Source organism: Carlito syrichta, unplaced genomic scaffold (genome assembly GCF_000164805.1).
Source record: "Carlito syrichta isolate Samal-C Ts95f unplaced genomic scaffold, Tarsius_syrichta-2.0.1 Scaffold311632, whole genome shotgun sequence".
Lineage (NCBI taxonomy): Eukaryota > Metazoa > Chordata > Mammalia > Primates > Tarsiidae > Carlito > Carlito syrichta.
In genome coordinates, this window is record NW_007255728.1 from 5,432 (window position 1) to 20,871 (window position 15,440).

General features: G+C 38.7%; 1 protein-coding gene across 1 annotated transcript in view; it reads left to right on the forward strand.

The window, feature by feature from the left end:
- The first annotated feature begins 753 nt into the window (after nt 1–753).
- SLC44A1 (solute carrier family 44 member 1) overlaps nt 754–15,440 on the forward strand; it is a 97,977-nt gene continuing 83,290 nt past the window's right edge. Inside the window, exons 1-2 of the mRNA XM_008068896.2 lie at nt 754–897; nt 5,851–5,940. Of these exons, the coding sequence (XP_008067087.2) occupies nt 802–897; nt 5,851–5,940 (186 nt within the window). The 5' untranslated portion in view covers nt 754–801. The remainder of the gene's footprint in view (nt 898–5,850; nt 5,941–15,440) is intronic.

Consider the following 15,440-nt stretch of genomic DNA (forward strand, 5'->3'; position numbering starts at 1 on the left):
TAACTCCAGTCAGGATGGCCATCATTAATAACTCAAAAAACAACAGATGCTAGAGAGGGTGAGGAGAAAAGGGAACACTTCTACACTGTTGGTGGGAGTGTAAACTAGTACAACCTCTGTGGAAAACAGTGTGGAGATTCCTAAAAGGTCTAAAAATTGACTTTCCTTATGACCCTGGAATCCTCCTACTGGGAATGTACCTGTAGGAACTCAAATCACTCTATGAAAAAGATATCTGCACACATGTTTATTGCAGCATTGTTCATGATAGCAAAAACATGGAACCAACTGTGCTGCCTATTGAATGAAGACTGGATGAAAAAAATGTGGTACATATACATGATGGAATATAACACACCCATAAAGAAGGGCAAAATTATGAACTTCACAGCAACTTGGATGAACTTAGAGTCTGTAATACTGAGTGATCTATTACAGAAACAAAGAACTGAGTATCTCATGTTCTTACTCATAAGTGGACCTTGAACAGTTATTGTAATACTGTAAGAAAATGATTGTCAGTAGTGGGAAATTGCCGGTGGGGGAGGGTGTGCGATTGGCAGTAGTGGGATTTTGCTGAGAGGGGTGAGACACCTTATCAACAAGGGTATCTCTGTAATGAACGTTTGTTTACTTAACCCTGAATTGTACCCTACATCTTTAAAATTTAAAAAAAGGTTTTGTTTGTATCTGGTTTTCAACAATTTGAATATAGTATGCGTAGCAGTGTGTGTGTGTGTGTGTGTATGTGTTGTATTGATCCTGCTTGGGATTCTCTGAACTTCTTGAATCTGTGCTTTCATGTCTTTCATTATGTTTGGAAAAACTTCGATCATTATTTCTTCAAATATTTCCTCTGCCCCTTTTGTCTTGTTCTTGGATTCCAATTACACATATGTTAGATCATTTGATATTGTCCTACAGCTTTGGTTGCTCCATTCTGGTTTTAAATTTTCACTCTTTTTTCTTTGTGTTTCAGTTTGGATAATTTCTGTTAACCTGTCTTTGAGTTTGCTGATTTTTTTCCTGCCGTTGTTTAGCACACTGACAGACGTGTTCTTCATCTGTGTAACCATGTTTGCTTGTTTGTTTTTTCATAACATATTTCTTTAATTCTCTTACAGTTTCTATTTATTTGCTAGACTTTGAGGTTTATGATAGATTTTCCACTTAATTTCTTTGACTTTTGGTTTCCTCTTTTATAAAATAGACAAGTTGGGAATAAATAATAACTAACAGAATTGTTTTAAAAATTAAATGCAGTCATGGATATTATCAATGTGTACCCTTGGGCAAGTCCCTTCTCTTGTCTGAGACTCCATCACTTTTTATTAACTCATTCACGATTACTGATGTGAATTTACATCATACCAAATTCTGTTCCTGGTTGCCACTGATGTGAATTTATGTCTTTGAAAATTTGTTTCTGAATGCTGCAACATTGTTATATGTATGTGTTATTTTATTTTGCTTGAAAATGAATAGTGAGGCAAGGAGAGTTAATTGAGATAATTATCTAACATTGACTATGCAATGTTGCATTGATTTACATAGTTGGTAAAAATTGCAAGTTGGTCGTCATTTTGTTGTGATTAGTGTTGTATACTTGTATTTTGGTATTTCAGGGCTTTCATACTTCAACATTAAAAATAATTCACCATAGTTAAGGAAAATGAAGAAATATAAGTTGATGAGATTTCCAAGGTCAAAGGTGAACCCAGTGAACTTATAGTAATAGTGAGACAGATAGTAATGTAATGATGCAATGTAAATGAAGATATATATATACATATTATAAATATATATATAATATATTTTGGTTTATAATCCAAATAAAAATACAACATATGGAATGCTAGTCAGAGTGATGTCTAAGGCAAATACTGGATATGCCTGCAACTTTCAGCTGTATTGTGGAAAAAGGTGACAATTTAGAAAAGACTATTTCATTTGTGCTTAATGGCAAAAGTTTGCAGCAGCCCCAGCTTCAGATTTTTAAAATTTTCAACTGCTCTTAACATTAGGAAAGTGAAAAATTTGCTGATTGCAAATGTGTTAAACGTTTGGACTATATAATTACTTGAGTCCTATTTGGTTCCTAAATTGTAAGATTCTGTGAAGAGGAGAGACCTAACATTTATTGACAGCATGGCAGTAATCTCATGCAAAATCTTAGAAAGGAATAAAGTCACATTTAAAAAGTGCTTTTGAAAAACACGCCACTTTTGCTAGGTCTTTGTAGAATTTCAATTGGAAGAAACAGCATTAAAGTTCAGTTTCCACTTGGTTAAGTTTGTTAAAGAATCATTAAAATTTTTCAACTGTTAGACTTCCTGACTCACTTGATAAATTTCAAGGTTCATATCACGTTTCAGTTGCTTTCTGTGTACCTACAGGATTTTAAGTTATCAAGTTGGTTCCCAAATTTTTCCATGTGAGGAAATACTACTGGAGGTTGCTGCTCTTTATCAGCTGGTGCAAATGAATACTAGTTTTATTGGAATTGGCTTTGGAGTCACAGACTTAGGTTCAGCTCCTGATTGCACAAATGTGAGGAACCTTGGGCTGATTATTTAACTTTTGAGCCTGTTGCCTCATCTGTGAAATAGGAATGATACCTATTTAAGCTTTTTTTTTGCAGGTAGAAGTCATAATGTGTGTAAAACTTTGGGTCTAGTGTCTGGTTAATAGTAATCAAGAGGTGATAGCATTAAAAATGGTAGCTTAAATGAAATATACCACCATTAAGTCAAAATTTTAGTAATTATAGGGGAAAAAGAGAGTTTACTATTTTTTTTTTTTTTGAGTTGGAGCCTCACACTGTCGCCCAGACTGGAGTGCAATGGCACCCTCCTGGCCACTGCAGCCTTGCCCTGCTGGGCTCTGGCGATCCTTTTGCCTCAGCCTTCCAAGTATCTGGAACTATAGGAGCGCGCTACCACGCCCAGCTAATTTTTATTTATTGTAGAGACGCGGTCTTGCCAAGTTGCCCGGGTGGGTCTCGAACCCATGGACTCAGGCAATCCACTTGCCTCTGCCTCCCCAAGTGCTGAGATTACAGGCTGAGCCACCAAGCCTGGCCTGATATTCTTTTTATTCCTTGTAGTGGAAAGATCCACCTGGTAAAAGGATATTTTAACAATAGAGATAAGGTTAACTGAAAAGTGAGTATTGCTGAATAGTAAAAATAACCAAGAATTGTGTGCTTACTAGTTGACAGATGCTCACATTTACTCCTCAAAACAGCCCAGTGAGTAAGCAATTCCTTCTGGGAAGCCAGTGAGGATGACCCTCATCCTCTTGCTCTTCCACTCTTCTTTGGACTATATCACAATTTTTATGTTTAACTCCTACCATCTCTCCACTTTGCATTCCTAGTGAAAGGTTTTCTATGTATTTGGCTCAGAAGTGACCCACAATAAATTGAATTGTTGAGATGTTGAATCTTTGTATTTTTCTGGTCATGAGTGAAATCCCTCTTTCTTTATGTTATAGATGAAAATGTAAGCTTTAGTATGTTGGTCTAAGGTAGAAATACTACGAAAATTTCTGTGGAGAAATAAACTACTCAGTCAACCTCAGGCTTCCCCTTTTCTTCCTTCCTCATACACACTATTTGTTAAGACAAACAAATGTAACATTTTAAAGTAGATTTTGCTTTATAAATTAAATGTAATGAATTTCAAAAAGGTGTGCAAATAGTGTGTTTGGAAGCAGTTTTACTGTAATGAATATTACTCAAGGCAAATTATTTAATACAAAGAAACATTCTTTATTCACACTGAACAACTGCCTTCCAAAGTACAGATCACAATACAGGCATTCTTATTTGAATAGCACAGGGAATGATGTCAGATTATTTTGCAGTTTTTTTCTAGTCATGACAAAAGTTTTCACAAAGTGCATTCCTGATCACAGATTTTTAGCATTGGAGGGAACCTAAGAAATCCAAACTAACTCCTTCCTGACATCCAGAGAAATGAAGGGATTTATTTAAAGTCATATAGCTCTCTAATGACAGCCAGGGAGAGACTGAGTCCTTTATCTATTATGCCACAGTGCTGTATTCCTCTGGAAAAAACTGATTACTCATTCTTGGTTTTTAATGCTAGTTAGAGTCTTGGGGTTTTTTCCCATGACTAACTAGTGCTCTTTTGTTTTCTGTGTGGGTGTTTGAGAACAAGCTAACTGGGGGTGTGTGTGTGTGTGTGTGTGTGTGTGTGTGTGTAAGGCAGTAACAAGACATTTGCTTGGTTAACACTTTAGGGATTAGGAGGAAGTGGTTGTAACTCAAATTATCTGCCCTCATTGCCAATAGGAAGCTATTTTATTTGATTTTGAGTGGGTCTCTTACTCTTTTGCCCAGGGTAGAGTACAGTGGCATGTTCATGACAATCACGGCTCACCCCAACCTCCACCTTCTGGGTTCAGGTGATCCTTCCACCTCAGGATCCTGAGTAGTGGAACTACAAGTATGCACCACCAATCCAGGCTAATTTTTTATTTGTTTTTATTTTGTAGAGATGAGGTCTCGCTATGTTGCTCAGGCTGATCTCGTACTCCTGGGCTCAAGCATTTTACCTGCCTCTGCCTCCCAAAGTGCTGGGATTACAGGCATGAGCCACCACGCCCAGCCAGCAGCAGTTTTAAAGTTGAGTTTCATAACCTGGGATCTGAATTCCCTGAACTTTTATGAATATATGCTTACATTTCCTGAAAAGAATATATAGTTTTTATCAGGTTAGCAAAGGATACTTAGTTTAAAATGATTGTTTTAGAGGAAGGGAGAACTAAGCCTGATTATACTCTAAATACTAATTATACTAGAGGGCTTTCTTATCTCCTGCCCAGTACTGCTATCTCCCTTTCCTATTGGCAAGCCTTTTCCTGATAGCTTCCTGGATCTTGCTATAGAATCCACTGGAGGCCTCAACCTTCTTGTTGCAAGAACCGTTCCCTGGGATATCGTCTCTCTCCCTTTTCTGCTTACTATTTGCCGAAGAGGGTGTGAGACTCAGGAGTTTTGTTCATTAGAAAGCTCAAGAGCGTCCTTTCAGTTACATTCTGATTAAAAGGGATGTGTGAACTGACCTGAGAACCTAAGATGATTGAAATAAGAAAAAAGGCAATTGGAATTCCAATCAATACTTTGCAAATTAACTTTTAAAATGCCTTTGGTTTTTTAGTGAGGGAATATCTGTGTTTGATCTAGAAACTCTTCAACATTTTCCAGGAGCAGAATGAAAATCTGTGGATTTTCATGAATTTTTTTAGGAGTTGCTCAGATCTGTCTATAAAAACTGAATTTTTTGACTTAGAAGAATCTATTCCTGAATAGAAATTCATTTTGATGGAAATTATTCCTAGAAGGGAACATATAGCAAGTGCATTCTAATTTTTTTTTAAGTCTAGCATATGGACACACACACAAAAAGCTAGTACTATGATTGAAGTTGGAAGAGTTTGTTCATTTGTTTTTTCTTTTTAAAAAAGCCCTTACTGAGTACATATTATGAACCCTCAGGCATCATGCTAGATGCTGGGAAATGAGACAGGTCGCAGAGTAACAAATAAGAATGACAGTTGGGCATGCTAAATGCGCTGCTAGAGGTACCAAGAGAACAGTGAACTCAGTACTGTGCCGGGGCAGGAAGAGGGGTTAGGACCAGTGGAGGATTGACTGGGGAGTTAGTGTAAACTTCATAGAAAAGGTGATGAATACTTGAATTGTGTCTTAAAGGTTCAGGAGAAACTTGTCTGGCAAAGTGGAGATCTAGGTATATAGAGTGTATTGGTGCCTTTCTAATTTTAATTAAACATTCACCACTCTCTTATTTTGTTTCCAATTAGAGTTCCAAGCGAGAATGGAAGCCACTGGAGGACCGTAGCTGCACAGATATTCCATGGCTGCTGCTCTTCGTCCTTTTCTGCATTGGGATGGTAAGGAAACTCTCTGAACCTGAACTCATGAGCCAAGGGAATGATGGGGAGTTGGTTTAACAAGGGAGCTTGCTTTAAATATACATGTGTGTGTGTGTGTGTGTGTGTGTGTGTGTGTATTTTACCCCTTCTGTGTTGCCTATATTGGAGGGCCTAGGGTACCCTTGTGGCAGGTTGTTTTTCCCTTATGCAATTCAGTGGCATTTGGTATCCCCCCGATTTTGTTTTTCTGCATGACAACTGAAATTAAAGTTAAGGACCACTTGAGAATTGTATTTACAAGGTCATTTCAGAAAGCAGAGACCTTGACAAAAGTCTCTGTGTACATGATCTTGATGGGGCAATGAGCAGAACAGTGGCTGCAGAGTAAAGAGCCCTGGTATTCACCCAAACCGGTCACACCAACCTGGTGGGTATCTTTGGGCCAGTCGGTTCTCTCAGAGACTTGGTTAGTTCATTTTTAGAGATGCTCACTGCTTCTTTTTCCCTTCGTCCATATGAGGCCTAGCTGCTTGCTGTGTCTTCTGTAACGAGTGGCATCTTTCATTTGGAGATCTGGGACCTGATGCTTTTCCAGTGGATGTGGAGGATGCAGGGGCAGAGTTCTTGGTGCAAAGTATTGAGGATTTACATATTCAGTTGCATACCCACTCAGCCCTGCAGGAATTTTTGACACAGACTTCAGGGGCTTTAGTGTCACTGCCAGTGTACTGGACTGGAAAAAAAGATAGGAAACTGCTGCTTTCGAGTTAGTTGATGTTTTGAGCTAGAAAGAACTTGGAAATCCTCATCTGGTCCATCACCCTCAGTTTATAGATTAAAAACATCAAACCCAATGATGGAAACCACCATCCCTAGGCCAGTTAATGGCAGAGCTGAGAGCAGGGCTCAGGCCTCTTCACTTGGCGGCCATTGCTGTTTTCTATCACCCGGTTTCCTTCTCCTCAGGGGGACTGGGCAGACACTATTGCTCTTTCTTAGTCTTCTACAACTCAAAATGCAATTATACTACTTTAGGCAGCCTTTTTCATACTCATGTGTATTTTTAACCCCCTTCTTCCCATACCTTTTATAGAGGCTCTTTAGGAAAAATCTTACTCTGTGTCTCTCTAAGCACCCACCTTGCTGGTGCCGTTTGTGAATCACAGAACAAACCTAATCTTGGCTAACAGGCACAATTGTAGGTACCAGTTATGCCCCTGAACCAAGGAAAAGAAAGCAGTACATTTTTTTTTTGAGTTGGAGTCTCACTCTGTCGCCCAGACTGGAGTGCAGTGGCCGCTCCCGGCCACCGCAGCCTCCACCTGCTGGGCTCTGGCGATCCTTCCGCCTCAGCCTTCCGAGTAGCCAGAATTACAGGTGCGCACTACCACGCCCGGCTGATTTTTTGATTTGTTGTAGAGATGAGGTCTCGCTGCCCAGGCGGGTCTCGAACCCATGGGCTCAGGCAATCCACTAACCTCAGCTTCCTAAAGGCGCGGGATTACAGGCTGAGCCACCGAACCCGGCTCAAAAGCAGTACATTTTAATGAAATGTAATATGTCCAGTAAAATGAATGTTTTTTTTTTTTGAGTTGGCGTCTCACTCTGTGACCCAGGCTGGAGTGCAGTGGCCGCTCCCGGCCACCACAGCCTCGACCTGCTGGGCTCCGGCGATCCTTCCACCTCAGCCTTCCAAGTAGCTGGAACAGACACGCACTGTCATGCCCAGCTAATTTTTTGATTTATTGTAGAGATGAGGTCTCGCCAAGTTGCCCCGGCGGGTCTCGAACCCTCGGGCTGAGGCAATCCACTCACCTCAGCCTCCCAAAGCACGGGATTACAGGCTGAGCCACTCAGCCCAGCATGAATGTTCCTTTTAAAGATAAAAGCACAGTTCACCAAATTCAGGATATTTAGAAAAGGTCAAAATACCCATCTCTTAACTTAGGACTTGTAAGATATTGCTCAAGAGTTTACTTAGTTTTAACAATGGCAACTGAAATGTAGCATGCATGAATATTTATTCAGAGTGCAGAAAAGGATTCTTTGATAACGAAATTAGTCCACAGCCTTTCCCCACCCCTTGAATGTAGGCCTGGGATAAATAGCAGCTGACCTTTTAAAATTATGTTTGCAAAAACATGTCCCAAGCCACCCTAGGTGCTTTTGATTTTTAAATGTGCTAAGATAGCTCAGAAAAATGCAATCATTAATGTTAATAGACTGATTTGAGAGTGATTTGAGACTAAAGAGTTATTTGTTTACTGAAATGTTTTGATGCAATGATAATTAATATAAGGTTGATTTCAGTGTTATTAAGACTCACTGTGTGTACTTTTAAATGCAGGTTTAGCAGTTATTGTTTTGGGATGATTCTTTTAAAGGATTACCTTCATGGAATTGAGCTAACTTCAAGTGTCGCCTTGTGAAAACTGAAGAAATCTCAAAGTTCTGTTCGCCATCACATGGGCACAACAGAGATTCAAAGATTTTTGGCTTCTGAGTATTCGTTTGATAGGTTTTTAGAAGTTTCTCCCTCCTTTGGATTTTACTCTTTAGTACTTTAAAAAGAAACATTCAACAAATATGTGTTGGGCTTAATCTATGTTCAGCACTTTCATATATGAATATATATATATTATCTCATTTAATTCTCCCAATTACTCTATGATAATAGGTTTTATCCCAGCTTACAGACAAGGTATAGTGATGTTAAATATTAGCTTGTCTAAGAATATACTGCTAGAAATAAGTGGCAAAGCTAGAATAGGAACTAGAACTTTCTGGCTGTATTATTTTCATCTAGTGGCCCAGCTGCCTCCTTCTTTTATGGATTATTTCTCAGTCATCTTGCAACCTGGTATTCAAACCATATCTTTACTCTGTCTTTACCTGTAGTTTTTTTGCTCATTTCTTGATTACCTGTGCTCTAGTTCTTAAATATTTTAAGATCTTGTCATCTTTCATTCATCTCTACCATCAAATCTTTATTTACATGTGTTTATCTCTTCATTAATATTTGTACTTCTATTTCTTCCCTTAGTTTCAATGTTTTTCTAATGATTGAATTGCCTAGAACTTAAGAGTGTTTTCCAAAGTAAATTGCTATCAGCTTTCCTGAGAGCTGTTGTTCACATTTGAACTTTCATTAATATTTTGAAATTACTGGGCATATACTTACCCTGCTTTAAAAATTGTATGTAATAACTATACTTTAAATTTTTTATTTTCTATTAAGGGAATAAACAAGTGGATCTCAGCCCTAGCTATACATTAGAGTCAGCTAGAATCTTTAAAATAAAAAACCACCCATTTCTCGGCCCCACCTCAATGATTCTGATATAATCTCTGTGATTCTGATGTTCAGCCAAGGTTGAGACCCACTGTTGTAGGCACTGGTAAACCACTGAAAAATGTTGAGGAAGAAGTAATATGACAGGGTTTAGAAAGATGGCCCTGCCAGCTAATGTTAAAGAAGACATGGAGGGGGAACAGGTTTTGGGCAGATCACTTTGGAGTCTGATGCAGTAATGCAGATAAGAGGTGAAAACCCTGATTTAGGTAATGCTAAAGTAGAGGAAGAGAGAGGTTGAAGCTGTAGGATCAGAAACATTTATCGATGATGTTATCAGTGTTGCAGGCAAATGAGAGACAGATCAAGGATGACCAAGAGGTTCTGGTTTTAGGGGTTCAGAATAGGGTTTTTCAGCTCCAGTCCTATTTCAGCTCCTAGGTTCTCAGCCACGACTTCTGTTCACGTCAGGGAACAAGAGTGGGATGGATAAACAAGGTACTGCCTTATTAGTAGCTGAACAGGCACTCCCTGGTAAAAATGATTTGCAGAATGGAGCTTGAGCCACATGGGCTAGTTACTTCCCATCTAGGATGGTCTGACTTCATCTTGTCTCAGGAAGAGGTATATGTCAGAAGAGAAGAGAAGAAGAGAGAAGATAGATCTACCTGGATCAAATCTGCCCAGACCAACTTACCACAGAAAAGCAAGAAATAGGGGAGGCTGCATGGCCCTAACAGGAGTGCTTACCATGGAAAAATGGAAGATGCAGGGACCCTTTACCACTTACCTGATAGTTACTGCTGCTCTCTAGGAGCTAGACACTATATCAGCACTTGACACGTAGAAACTCATTTAATTCTCACAGTTACTCAAGGAAGTAGACCCTATTGTTATCACATTCCCATTTTACAGATAAGGAAACAGAGGCGCAGAGATTTGTTCACTAACTGTCTAAGATTACATTGAACCCAGGAGAGAAGAGGAAGGCAAGGCTTCAAGTGGTAGACCCTCCTTTGTTGCCTGGATTTGGAAACAATAGAAGTTGTTCAGAACATGGATCTGTAGGACACAGTGAACTTCACTTGCCAGTAAAACGTGGTCTCATCAATACCTCAGGCTCTGACCAAATAAGTTAGCATTACCTCTCCCTCTCATGCAGTGTCAGGAAGCTATGATGAAGGACAAGCATGGAGAAGAGAACTTAGAGCCCTCCATTCCATTTCTGGTCTGTTCAGTTCATTAGATAAGTAATGCCACTATTGGAGAGAGTGTATATGCAGGAATGGCAAACAGTTTGGAGAAATGTGGAATGAGAAAATGAGTTTTGGACATGTAGAATTTGTGGGTAAGGATAAACAGTTGGAAATGCAGTGTGGGGATTTTGGAGAATGATCTGGGTTTAGGAGACATCATTACATAGTTTATCCTATCAGACTACTTTCAAGGACCTTTTTTGTTTTATAGCATTAGTCTGGTTCCCGGGCCATGATGTTTCTACTTCATTAACTATTGTTGAGCATGCAGCACAAAGAGAGATTCACTGCAGTATTTAGTCACCTATTTGATGTCTGTTCTTTGCCAGGATCATAGAATAGAAAGAATAGCATGGCAAAAGTTATTGTAAGGTTACCTGATTCAAATGACTGCCTACTTTCTGTCAAATCCATTTCTTTTACTCTTTTTTTAAAAGTAATAAAATGCTCATATTTACCATTTTAATTATTTTTATATAGTTCAGTTGAATTCATTTGCTTTTAATCTATTTTTGCTTTTTTCCCTCAGTTACTGTAGTAAACCAAATGGGTATGAACTTCTCTCTGCAAGTATACTCTTAGCAGTATTGCTCTGTATCTCTTTTTCCTTAAGGTTATAAAATTTTGGAAGAGTGCCGGGCTCGGTGGCTCAGCCTGTAATTCCGTGCCTTTGGGAGGCTGAGGTGAGTGGATTGCCTGAGCCCACGGGTTCGAGACCCGCCTGGGCAGCGAGACCTCATCTCTACAATAAATAAAAAAATCAGTTGGGCATGGTAGCGCATGCCTGTAATTCCAGCTACTCGGAAGGCTGAGGCGGAAGGATCGCCAGAGCCCAGCAGGTCGAGGCTGCGGTGGCCGGGAGCGGCCACTGCACTCCAGTCTGGGCAACAGAGTGAGACTCCAACTCAAAAAAAAAAGTTTTTTTTGGAAGAGGAAAGCCTTTAGAGATGATTATAATCCAATCCTGTAACCAGTAAGGAAACTGAAGTTCAGGGAATTCAAAGCTACTTGCCCAGGATCATAAGGAGTATTGGTGCAAAGTTAGGATAGTAGGTTCTAAGTATTCTTTGTGTTTTTTTTCATTGCTCTAGCTGCCCATGAAATGGAACCTCTGAGTTTGTTCCTTCTTGTCCCATTGGTTTCTTTTCTCTCTCTCTCAGTTCTTTTGGAATAAATCTTGTGTTTGTATATGCTCAATAAATGTTATTGAGTGGATATTTCCTAGACTTTCAATCATTCATGGCTTTCCTTTTTCCTCTTTCTTAGAGCAAGGTGTCCTATTAAACTTTAAAGAAAAAAATTCAGAAATCTAGCAGATTGGCAGCAGTTTAAAATTTTTGTTTTGGTTTGTATAAATATTAATTTGGCATCAGGCTTTTTAATCCTGTTCTATCTGCCAGATCCTAATATCCTTTCTAATATTCGGGTTCTCAGAAAAGGATGTACAGAAGCCAAGTGTCCCTTCAGTTCCCAAGCGCTGATTGAGATATAGATGTTTAGAGGTAAAGGAGATAGTACTAGAGAAGAAGAGGGCATATTTTTATTAATCCTTGGTAGAGGACTGCAAGCATAACTCTTTTTTACCATCTTTTTATATTGAAACATTTGCCATATTCATATACTACTTCCCCCCAAAACTAAATGAAGGCCTTCTGCATTACTTAGTTGCTTAGTAAAGGCTCCAGGTGTAAAATTCAAACATGCTTGTGAAATAAAAGTGTATCCTATTTTTTAACTTATAATGAATAAAACTAAGCAAAAGCTCTTATTTAAGTAGAACTAGACCTTGTGATACAAAAAAGAATGAGCACAGTTCATTAATTAGCAGATTGTCTTTCTCCCACTTAGGCAATGTAGATACTTACTAGTTGCCAGGTCTTGCCTGTGACCCACCATCCCTGTGTCTCTTTATCTGATTTGAGTCACCTTCTTGTGAGTAGATTTGTCTGTTCTTCCTTAAAATAGCAGCCCTGAAAGCACTTCCGTAGTTCAGTCATTTTAACGTTTCAGCCATGGTGCTTTTCCTTGCTAATAGTCTTACTTTCTCTTTAGTGATTGCTTCCTACTATATGCTTATGAAAGCTTTCCTTTTCCTCCTTATCATTTACTTCATTAATGTGATTTCCTTCTGTTGAATGTTTTTTTCCTCCCCTCTCTATGGAGCCATTAAATTATTGAGTGTATTCTGTAAAGTTTCTCTCACCCAATTTTAATTTCATGTACAACATTTTTTCTCTTTTGAAACTGTATTGCCTCCTGCATTTGGATTTTAGAATTTTCCTTTTTAAGGAGATTGTATTTTTAATTATATTTGGCCTACTTCCTCATTGTCAGTGCTTGTGCCATATGGGAAGTCCTTAGGATAATAGTCATGGTTTCTTCCCATCTTATTAGCTTACTATTCTCCTTCCTTTCCCCCCTGCAGTTTCTTCCCCCCCTACTCTAATGCTTCTGGAGGCTACTAAGAAATTTAAATGGCCTGTGTGAAAATATGTCAGTGTCCCATTTTAGCATATATATGTAACATTTCTAATTTGTAAAGTACCTATATCCCAGAGGGATATGAGGTAGCTTATGATAAAGGAAAAAAAAAAACACCAAAAAAAACCCACATGTCCAACAGTACTGTTAAAAATAGTCAGGAAGGAAAATCAGAATGATTTAAAGAAATCTGTAACAGAACATGCTTGTCAAACATAAGAAATTCCTATAAAAAGTGAAAGAAGAACATAACCTTTTAATTATGCAATGGCTTTGCTATTTTAGTAGTGAAAGAAGATTGTAATTGTGGTCTGAAAATATTTTTATGTAGTAACAGAATTACTGACATTATTTCTTACTTTTCCACCTAGAAATTTTTGCTCTAAAATAGAGAACTGAAGGGGTTTTTGTGTCTCCAATTACTGTTGTTAACCACTTTAGTTCTGACTTTCTCATTCAAATTTACTACTAACAACTACCATTTATTGATCACCTGCCATGTACCAGACACTCAGCTAAGGATTGGATATGTGTTGTCTCCTTTAGTTCTCATCATTAGGCTGCAAGATAGATGGTATTATTCTGTGTGAGAGATGAGGAAGGAACAGAGTCTAAGTAGGTAATTGGATCAAAGTCACATAAGGTAGTAAGAGTGAGGGTTTAAATCCAAGGCTTTCTGAATAGAGTCCATTCTCTTTCTGTTACTCTGTGATGCTTCTTGTTAAAGAAATGTATTGGAAGGGTTAGCCATTAAAACTTCTAATACTTAGCTCCCTTTCCAGTTTTTACTGAGTGCATGGTTTCCTAATTTGGGATTTCAGATGTGCTTAAAATGGTACACTGGTTTGTACATGTGTATGTATGTAGAAGATTAAATTTTTTTTTCTTGTGTCTTAGTACTGGGTTGAAGTTCTGAGGTGGGATTCATTGCCCTACAGTGTCCTTGGAAGAGTCAGGAGAGGGGGAGAGGGACAACAGGGTGAGTGTGAATGATGAGTAAGTACTGACCAGCTATGCCTAACCCTAGTGCTAGCAGTTAGCTACTGCTTTAGGCAGAAGGATACAAAAATTCATTAAAACATATACTTTATGTGTAGTATATATCATCTCATGTAATTTTCACAACAGCCTTTATGGTAAGTGGTTTTAGCCCCAACTAAAAATCGGTAAACTGAGACAGAGAGAATGAAGCAAATTTGTCCAAGGTCACAAAAATAGAAAATGGAGTCTTCAGTATTCCATTGATCAACATAGGTTTTTCTGACCCCAGATCCCACCATTTTTCCCTTATAACATGTTCTCATTTCTAACAACAATAATAGTTAATATATATTCAGCTCTTACTATGTGCCAGGCAGATTTCTTGCCACTTTACTGGATTATGTCATTTAATCGTTACACTAGCCAGAGGAGCTATTATTATCTTCATTTTATAGGTGAGGAAACTGAGGCAGAATTTGGAGTATCTTGGCCAGGATCAGCGAGTTAGATAGTAGCAAATTGGATTGTCCCTATCTGTTCCGAGTCTACTTTCTTACAAAGAGTAGTTTCAGGAAGTCTCTACTGACTAGAGCTGTGTTCTCTACTCTTTCCTCTCAGATCCCTTACCTGCACTTTGAAAGTACAAAGGTTATTTAGAAAAGGAATCTGTTTGTTTGTTTGTTTTCTGCTTTATTTTATTATTGAGATATGGGGTACAAGTCAGAATTAAGTACGCGTAAGTAGTTTACTTGCAGGAGAAGTTTGAGCCTCCAACTGGTCCTCACTTCCCTTGGTTTAGGATCAGGTACACTTTGTGATGCTTCTTACCCCCCAATCCCCCATCCCCGCCCGGCAGTATCCCTCCATTCCTGATCCCTCCCTTGTAGCATTGTGTTTGCTTTTTTAGGTAAGTATATTTGGGTGTGTGTGTGTGGGAGGAGGGTATACTTTTCCCTGAGGAATTGCCTATGAGTATAAGCATTTACCACTAGGCCTGAGATCTAGCAGGGCTATTTAGATAAGTACAACTCATGATACTTGGCTGTGATGAATTAAACAGTGATAATCTCTGCTTTCTTAGCCACTTTTCTAAAGATAACAAAAACTCAACCTTTTAATAACCAGACTGCAATAATAGTTCTTAACCCCAATCTTTCCCCCCCAGTACAATCTATTTATCGGTAGTGATTCACTTTACTTCCTGTGCTTATGCCCAATAGCCTGCTGTTGAGTGTAAGCTTTTATTGCTTTGTTTTGGTCAGTGCATGCTTGGCTTAACAAGCATGATGCAGTTCTGAAGTATCTACCATTTGCCTTTGGTACTGTGATAAAGCATATTCAAAGTGACCTTTGCAGTACACAAAGACAGTGCCTTACTCTCCTTCAGTCTCCAATATTAAGAGCGTGGCAGTGCTTCATGATGTAATTCTTTGGCTTGTATTCAGCTTTATTGCAAGAAGGAAACAGAAGCGTTGTGTGCACTGAAGTGATAATGATTCAAAACCCAC